At 32.6% G+C, this 7,239-nt stretch overlaps 1 protein-coding gene across 1 annotated transcript; it reads left to right on the forward strand.

Annotated features, from left to right (window-relative positions):
* The first annotated feature begins 602 nt into the window (after positions 1-602).
* Positions 603-7,005, forward strand: LOC142640814 (uncharacterized). The gene is made up of 5 exons (XM_075815089.1): positions 603-861; positions 3,173-3,315; positions 3,456-3,585; positions 4,564-4,755; positions 6,543-7,005. The coding sequence occupies exons 1-5, from the start codon at positions 691-693 to the stop codon at positions 6,750-6,752; spliced, it is 846 nt and encodes a 281-aa protein (XP_075671204.1). The 5' UTR covers positions 603-690; the 3' UTR covers positions 6,753-7,005.
* Positions 7,006-7,239: the final 234 nt, after the last annotated feature.

The following is a 7,239-nucleotide window of genomic DNA, read 5'->3' on the forward strand; positions in this document are numbered from 1 at the left end:
CTTAATTGGATTGAATTGTATTTCTCTTGAGAAAAATAATATATTTGTAACATAAGATTGAATTTAATTGGAAAACATAACTTATATAATATAGATTAAATTGTAATTTGTATCCTTAAAATTTAGAATAATTTAACCCTCTAAATTATCAAAATTTGGATTTGTATCCTAAAATTATGTATTATTTGAATTTAAATCATTTCGTCAATATGCTGTGATGAGATGATCGTTAAGTGCCAATTAAGCTCAAAGCGATGTATTTTTTATTATTATTCAAAATTAAGCTGTTTTAAACCCTATTAAAGACATTTTAAATATTATTTTAATGACATTGTAGTTTACATCTTCAGAGTTTGGGGTAATTTTCATTTTGCTCCCTTAATATTTTAAAATTTTGACTCATAAAACTATATAATCTTGAGTTGAGATGGCACTTAACATGATGCATAAACGAAATGGCTTAAATCCAAACAATATGTAACATTAGGTATACGAATCTAAAATTGAAAATTTTGTGAGGTAAAATAAAAATTACACCGAACTTTAAGGTTGCAATTGCAATTTAGTCCTAGTAAACATAGCTTGTCTTGCCCATATAGAATAAAATATAAATGCACACAGAGCTGTGGTTGACAGGTTGAGTGAGTTGGGAGTGAAGTAATTTAGCAAATAATAAGGTGAGTGTGAATTATGTTAGCTGCCATTTTCACAACATCCAGACTATTCCCTAACTTCAAGCCTTCCCTCTCAACCTTCTCACTTGTTCGGACGCTCTCTCCCTCTTCCGCTTCTCGCTTCCAAGTCCGATCAATGGCCTCCTCTTCTCCCTTCAAGAAAATCCAGATTCAGAGAGAAGACACTGTGAGTCTTTCATTTGAATTTGATATAACTGTAGTATTTTGAATTATGGGTCTGCCTTATTTGGTTGTTTTGATTAATGGGTTTTTGATTTCTTATTGACATTGGTGTTTGAGATTGTGTGTTGCTGTGTTGGGGTTTGGCCGTTTGCAGGGCTCGAGACAATTTGACGCCTAGGCAACAGTTCTAAAGTTTTTTGAAATATTATTTAATCAATGTTATAGTGTAATTTCATTTTTCCTTGCATTTTGATATACAAAATTATTAATTACGTTTTTTAATATAAGTTTTTTTTTTTCTAACATTTAGTTGTAAATTTTTCTAAATGAGTTTTTTGATAATTCGTGAGAGTTTTGTACAAGGCTCTTACAAAGTTATAAAATGAGTTTTAGAAGTTTACATTTGATAAAATTATATATGGTGAAGGATAGTTGAAATCTAATTTCCAAATTTGATTTCGGTGTTGAGGGAGAGAGATATTGGTTGGTGTGTGACCATGCGAGAGATTGGAATTGGATGGTTAATATTGACAGTCTACAATGTGGGAGAGATTAATAAAAAAATTGATATATCAAGTTGTTATGGGAAATTGATCATTAATAATAATTTGATAACTTAATTTTAATTTTGTTAACCAATTTAGCAACTCAAATGAGTTGGATTTCTATTATCCAACAATTTTGGGGCCTTCTTGAAGTGAAGGAGGCAAGGAGCTCACCTTTTTTTTCTTTTTTTTTTAATAAAAAACTAATTATTAGTTTTAAATATATGGGGCCTATTTTTGTTGGGGACCCTAGGCAATGGCCTAAGTGTTTCTCAAGGGCCAGCCCAGGCCGTTTGGAAGTTGTTAGATGGTTTTGAATAATGTGTTTGTCTTCTTAGTGGTATTATATATATATATATATATATATATATATATATATATATATATATATATTGAATTTGGGTTTTAATTTTTAATTTTTTTTGGGTGGTTTTGATTATTGGGTTGTTTTTTTCCTGGAGTTGTATGTGTTGGAGTAGAATGGAATGGGTCTTATTAATGGGTTGAGAAAGAGTTTTCTGCATTGTTATTAGGATTGTGTGTTGCTAACCAAATTACATTGTGAATTACGTAGCATCTGAGTATATAAATATGACTAACCATGATCTTATATGGAGATATTGAAGTGTATACAATGAAACTTGAAAGAAAGAAAAATTATTGCCATATCGGACATTGTCATGAGTAATTGAAACCATATCAATAAATTTTCAAAGAGAAGTTTTGATATTGATGCTCCTCAATAAATTGTGGCAATGCTCCAAATTTATTTGTATTTTTTTTTTTCAAGCCCCTCATTCATGATCATTGATTTTATCTAGGAAATCATTAAGCTATTCTAACTCCACAGACATCCTCTGGCAATGCCCAAGTGATAACTGAAAAGTGATTTGGGATTCATTTGGTATTGCGATTTCGTTTTTTTTTTTTTTTTTTAATTCTAAAATGAAAATGAAAAAAAAAAAAAAAAAACAAAACAAAATTTGCGATTGGTTTTGTGTTTTTAAGAAAACTGTGATTTTAAAACTGAACGAAGGGGGGGGGGGGGGTGCCTCTTCAAATTGCAGCTCATGGGAGTGCTATTTTGAAGTCGCCAAAAAATTATGTTTTCACATTACAGTTTTTCACAGCAACAATACTTTTCATAGATTTTACCAAATGCTTAATTGCCTTTTTACCAAGAGTGTTTTCAATGCAACTTTTAAAATTGTTATTTTTTTTCAAAATCACATTTTCAAACAGTTAACCCAAACGGACACATGCTGTTGTTCCCTCTAATGGTGGCTATGAATCAAGTATTAGATATTTCACTATGTGTGTGGATATCATGAAGAATAAGGTAAAAAGTTGGGAATTGATTAGAAGCACTTATGGTTGGAAGTTAATTTTTAAGCATCTTCCTTCTTCTTTTTCCCATAGTCCATAACTTATACAACTTATGATTAGTGTTTCACGTTAGTTAGAGATTATGTCACCAAAAATTATATGATGTGCGGGTGTGAGGTAATGTTTCTAGATTTGATGGGATGTGGGATGTGTTTATAATGTGCTAATATATATTGTTCACAAAGGATAAGAATTAGCCTAGTGTGTCAACTCAAAGTATCATGCCATGTTACGAAGCTTTTTTGCCTCCCAAAAGCCCTCAGTATAGTTGAATATTCTTAATTTTATTGAATTATGCACGATGGTTTTTTTTTTTTTTTGCATTGTTAGATTTTAGTTGATCGTCATTCATTTTTATTTATTATTATTTTCATACTTGACCAGGCATTTGATGCGTATGTGGTTGGCAAAGAAGATGCTCCTGGGATTGTTGTGCTTCAAGAGTGGTGGGGTGTTGACTTTGAAATCAAAAACCATGCTGAGAAAATTTCTCAACTTGGCCCTGGATTTAAAGCACTTATCCCAGAGTAAGCCATCTGTGCCTGTTAAAATTAGAGAAATTTTTCTTTTTAAAAGAAATAAAAAATTATATTTGTCAATGTCATAATTTTGCCATATTGTTTGTTGATTCATTTGAATGCTGTGTACCTTTTATTTTTTGCTTCAGTTTGTATCGGGGAAAGGTTGGTTTGGATGTTGCAGAAGCACAACACTTGATGGATGGTCTTGATTGGCAAGGTGCCGTGAAGGATATCCGTGCTTCAGTTAACTGGCTTAAAGCAAATGGTTCAAAGAAGGTGTGGCTGTTGTTTACTTGCTGGATAAAAATTTATAAAAAAAGCAAAAGAAAAAACAGACTGATTTTTGCTGGATTATAATAATAACTTTGTACAAGCATAGTCTAGCTGCTCTAACATGGTCCTTAGGGATCAGCTATCTTTGGATTTGTGATTATCCCATCCCACTGCTTGTGCTTGCCTTTCATATGTATTGCCAAGCTGTAGTATGTGAAAGTTTTTGAGCACCATGCTTGGTCCTAAGATTGGCCTTAAGTTGAGGTTTTGTATAGGTTGCTTTGAGGTTTACTTCAAGTTTGTCGCGTTAGTTATGTGGCATTAATGAGGCAAACTGCGAGGGCTCTGGTCAAAGAGTTTCTCCTTACATGCAATTCCTTTTGTTTATGAGTTTTCTTTGATGAGTTTTTGACATAATAATGCTACTCTTCTTTTTTTTGGTTCCAAAAACCACAGATTTGAGGAGAGTTTGAACTAAATGAAGAGAATTTTAAATGATTGGCCCACATAGATGTCGATTTATAAGGTCTCTTTATATGGTTAAGTAGTTGCTCAATTTTTATTATTTTTTTTATGGGAAAAAATGAATCTTTATTGAGTAGAAGAGGATAAGTTACATAGCTTCTCGAAACACAAGGGAATCAAGGAAGGGTGGGCTTTCCTCTATCCAAGTTACAAATTCACTAATTCCTTTTGCATGTCGTGCTAAAGTATGTGCTGTTTGGTTAGCTTTCCGTCTCACATGTTGAAACTGAGTTCGTCGAAAGGCTTGCAGTCGGTGAGAATTTGGATTTATATAAGTTGGACCAAAAACATAGTGCCCGACATTAATTTCCTTTTGGCATTTTTACTACTGTGTTATTCCACGTAATATGTCATTAATTAGTTCCATGTATTATCCTCATTAACATTGCTGAAGATGCAGATATCTCAATAATATTAAAATTTTGATGAAGCAAACTTATAGCTTCATTGCATTAGGTGGGTGTAACTGGTTTTTGCATGGGGGGTGCTCTCTCTATTGCAAGTTCTGTTCTCGCACCTGAGGTTGATGCTGTTGTTGCTTTTTATGGAGTTCCTTCATCAGAACTTGCAGACCCTGCCCAGGCTAAGGCTCCTGTTCAGGCCCATTTTGGGGAGCTTGATAACTTCGTTGGCTTTTCAGATGTGACGGTATGGCATTTTCTTTTTCTTGGTTGCTTTTAGTATTAATCATTCCTGGTTAGCTTCCCTTCTATGTTAAAATTTCTCGTTGTTCATGGCTGAGTTGTTGATACTAGGCAAATTTTGTTTAAATATCTTTTCTTGCCCTTAGGTTTTAGCCATTGTACATGTGCAAAAACCTAACAAAATCCATGTGTTATTCATTGACCTTTTAATAAAGTGACCAAAGATTTCTACTTTATAGTTAAACAATGGCAACTCTGTAGCTTCAAGGCTTTTAAAACATTGCAAAATTATCCATAGAATGATATTTGTGGTATGATGGTATAAGTCATTTCTGTTTGGAACTAAGATTGTTGGGAGCAATTGAAGTGAGGGATAATTAATAAAAACTATGAGAGCTAGAATATAAGGATTAAAGGAGAGCTTGAGTGTTGATCAGGACAGGGACAGAGCCATTCCTTGGTGGCCAGATTTTTTAAAATATTTTTTAAATACCATATGTACTACCTGAGTCTTGGCCCCCTTGTATAATCCTTGAGAGAGAGAGGGTGAGAGAAACTGAGGGCATGAGAGACTGAGAAAGGGGGGGTGAGATGGTAAAAGAAACTAATGGGTTTTTTTTTTTTTTTTTTTTTTAAGAGAAAAATAGAAAAGTCAAAAGAGGCAATTAACTGGGCTGATATTGTTGTCTTGGAAATGATTTTTTTTTTTTAATTTAACTATTTTTTCAAAAAAATTTAGTAAGTCTCGATCCTAGAGATGAGAGATGACTTGAAGGGATAATTTTTAGTAATGCTATAAACAAAATAAAAAATTACAATAATTTTACAACATTCACAAATAAGTATACCATGTCATTAACAAAAGATTAATTGGCGATTGTGGTAAGCCCACCCTAGCATTACTTCTTTTTTTTCCCTCCTTTTGCCTCTTGAATTCATGTGCTTAGCTTACAGATATATTTATATATTAACTTTGAATTTTTAGTTTTATTTAATTGTATTATATTATATTAGAAATAAGTTCAAATTTTATAGATATTTTGTGTTGTAGAAATTTATTAAATTTTTGAATAACATGAAACTATTTACTTAATATTTGTAATAAACCGTGAAAGATATATTTGTAATTCTTTAAATACTTTTTACACATTTATTTTATTTTTTCATATTAAATGATTATTAAAATAATTATTATATCATCATATTTTGAACTTTGGTTGAATTTTGATCCGACCTTGAAACCTTGAACCTATCTTCTTTCTTGTACTTTGACTAGTTTAATTTTTGAAACTATGATATTGATACCAATTGAATGGAAATAGTCTCTTCTCCTCCTTTGCTTCGATTGCATAGCAGTACAAGCCACACACAGGGCCACCCTACACGATACATCACCGTTGAGGTCGTCATGCTCGTGCCGTATCACCCACACCCACTTTCTCTCATTTGTTTCTTTCTCTCTCTTTCTCTTATGTCTTTTCATTTATTGCTATTTTGTTAATACTAAATAGATACTAATTTGGATTTTCTAAAAAGATGGTTTCATACTTCCACTCCCTCTCATTTGGTATCCTGGCTCCGTCCCTAAATTAGGATACACGGTAAACTCATAAACCTCAAATTCAACTCTGGAAAAAATGAATGATGATGATGCATAATTTGTAATTGATGGTACTGCTAGAATAGTGATCACTAAAAAATTTGAATGGAAGCTTCCATGAGAGAGAGAGAGAACGGTCTCTTTTTCTTCTTGGCTTTGCATGCCCATTGTCTTTAAATATTGAATTTCAGGCTGCCAAGGCTTTGGAGGAGAAGTTGAAAGCATCAGGAGTTCCATATGAGGTACACATTTATCCAGGCAATGCACATGCATTCATGAACAGGTCTCCAGAAGGTCTGAAGAGGAGGAAGGGCATGGGATTGCCTGATGAGGATGAAGCTTCGGCTGAGCTGGCTTGGTCTCGCTTCCAGTCTTGGATGACTCGTTACTTATCTGCATAAATATGTCTTGTCATATGCACTTCTACCTTGTATCTGCATAAGTATGTCTTGACCCATGCACTTCTACCTTGAATACCAGCCTTCGTTTTAGTGGACAGTATTCAAACCCCAAGTATGACGTTTATTTCTCTTTTGGTAATAATGGATGCAACTTTGAGGATTTACTTGATGTGGAAATATTAATTCCCAAAATGATTTAGTTTACTTTGTAATTATGTAAAAGACAAGATTTGGAGAAAAACATTTCAAACTCCTCGCATGTCTCTGTATTAGATGTAAATTTTGAAAATTTAACCGTTGGATTGCATGTTCTTTATGTTCTTAATACACATATCAAATTTTATTCAAATCAGATATTTACTATTCAGTAAATACGCTTACTCTTTATGCATAATTTTAAATTACAAAAACTTGAAATTTAAACGTTTTATTGATGACATAGTCATTGATCTTTGATTTTCTTGAATTTTTGTAAGCATGGAGGATA

The sequence above is a fragment of the Castanea sativa genome, chromosome 6 (genome assembly GCF_040712315.1).
Source record: "Castanea sativa cultivar Marrone di Chiusa Pesio chromosome 6, ASM4071231v1".
Classification (NCBI taxonomy): Eukaryota; Viridiplantae; Streptophyta; class Magnoliopsida; order Fagales; family Fagaceae; genus Castanea; species Castanea sativa.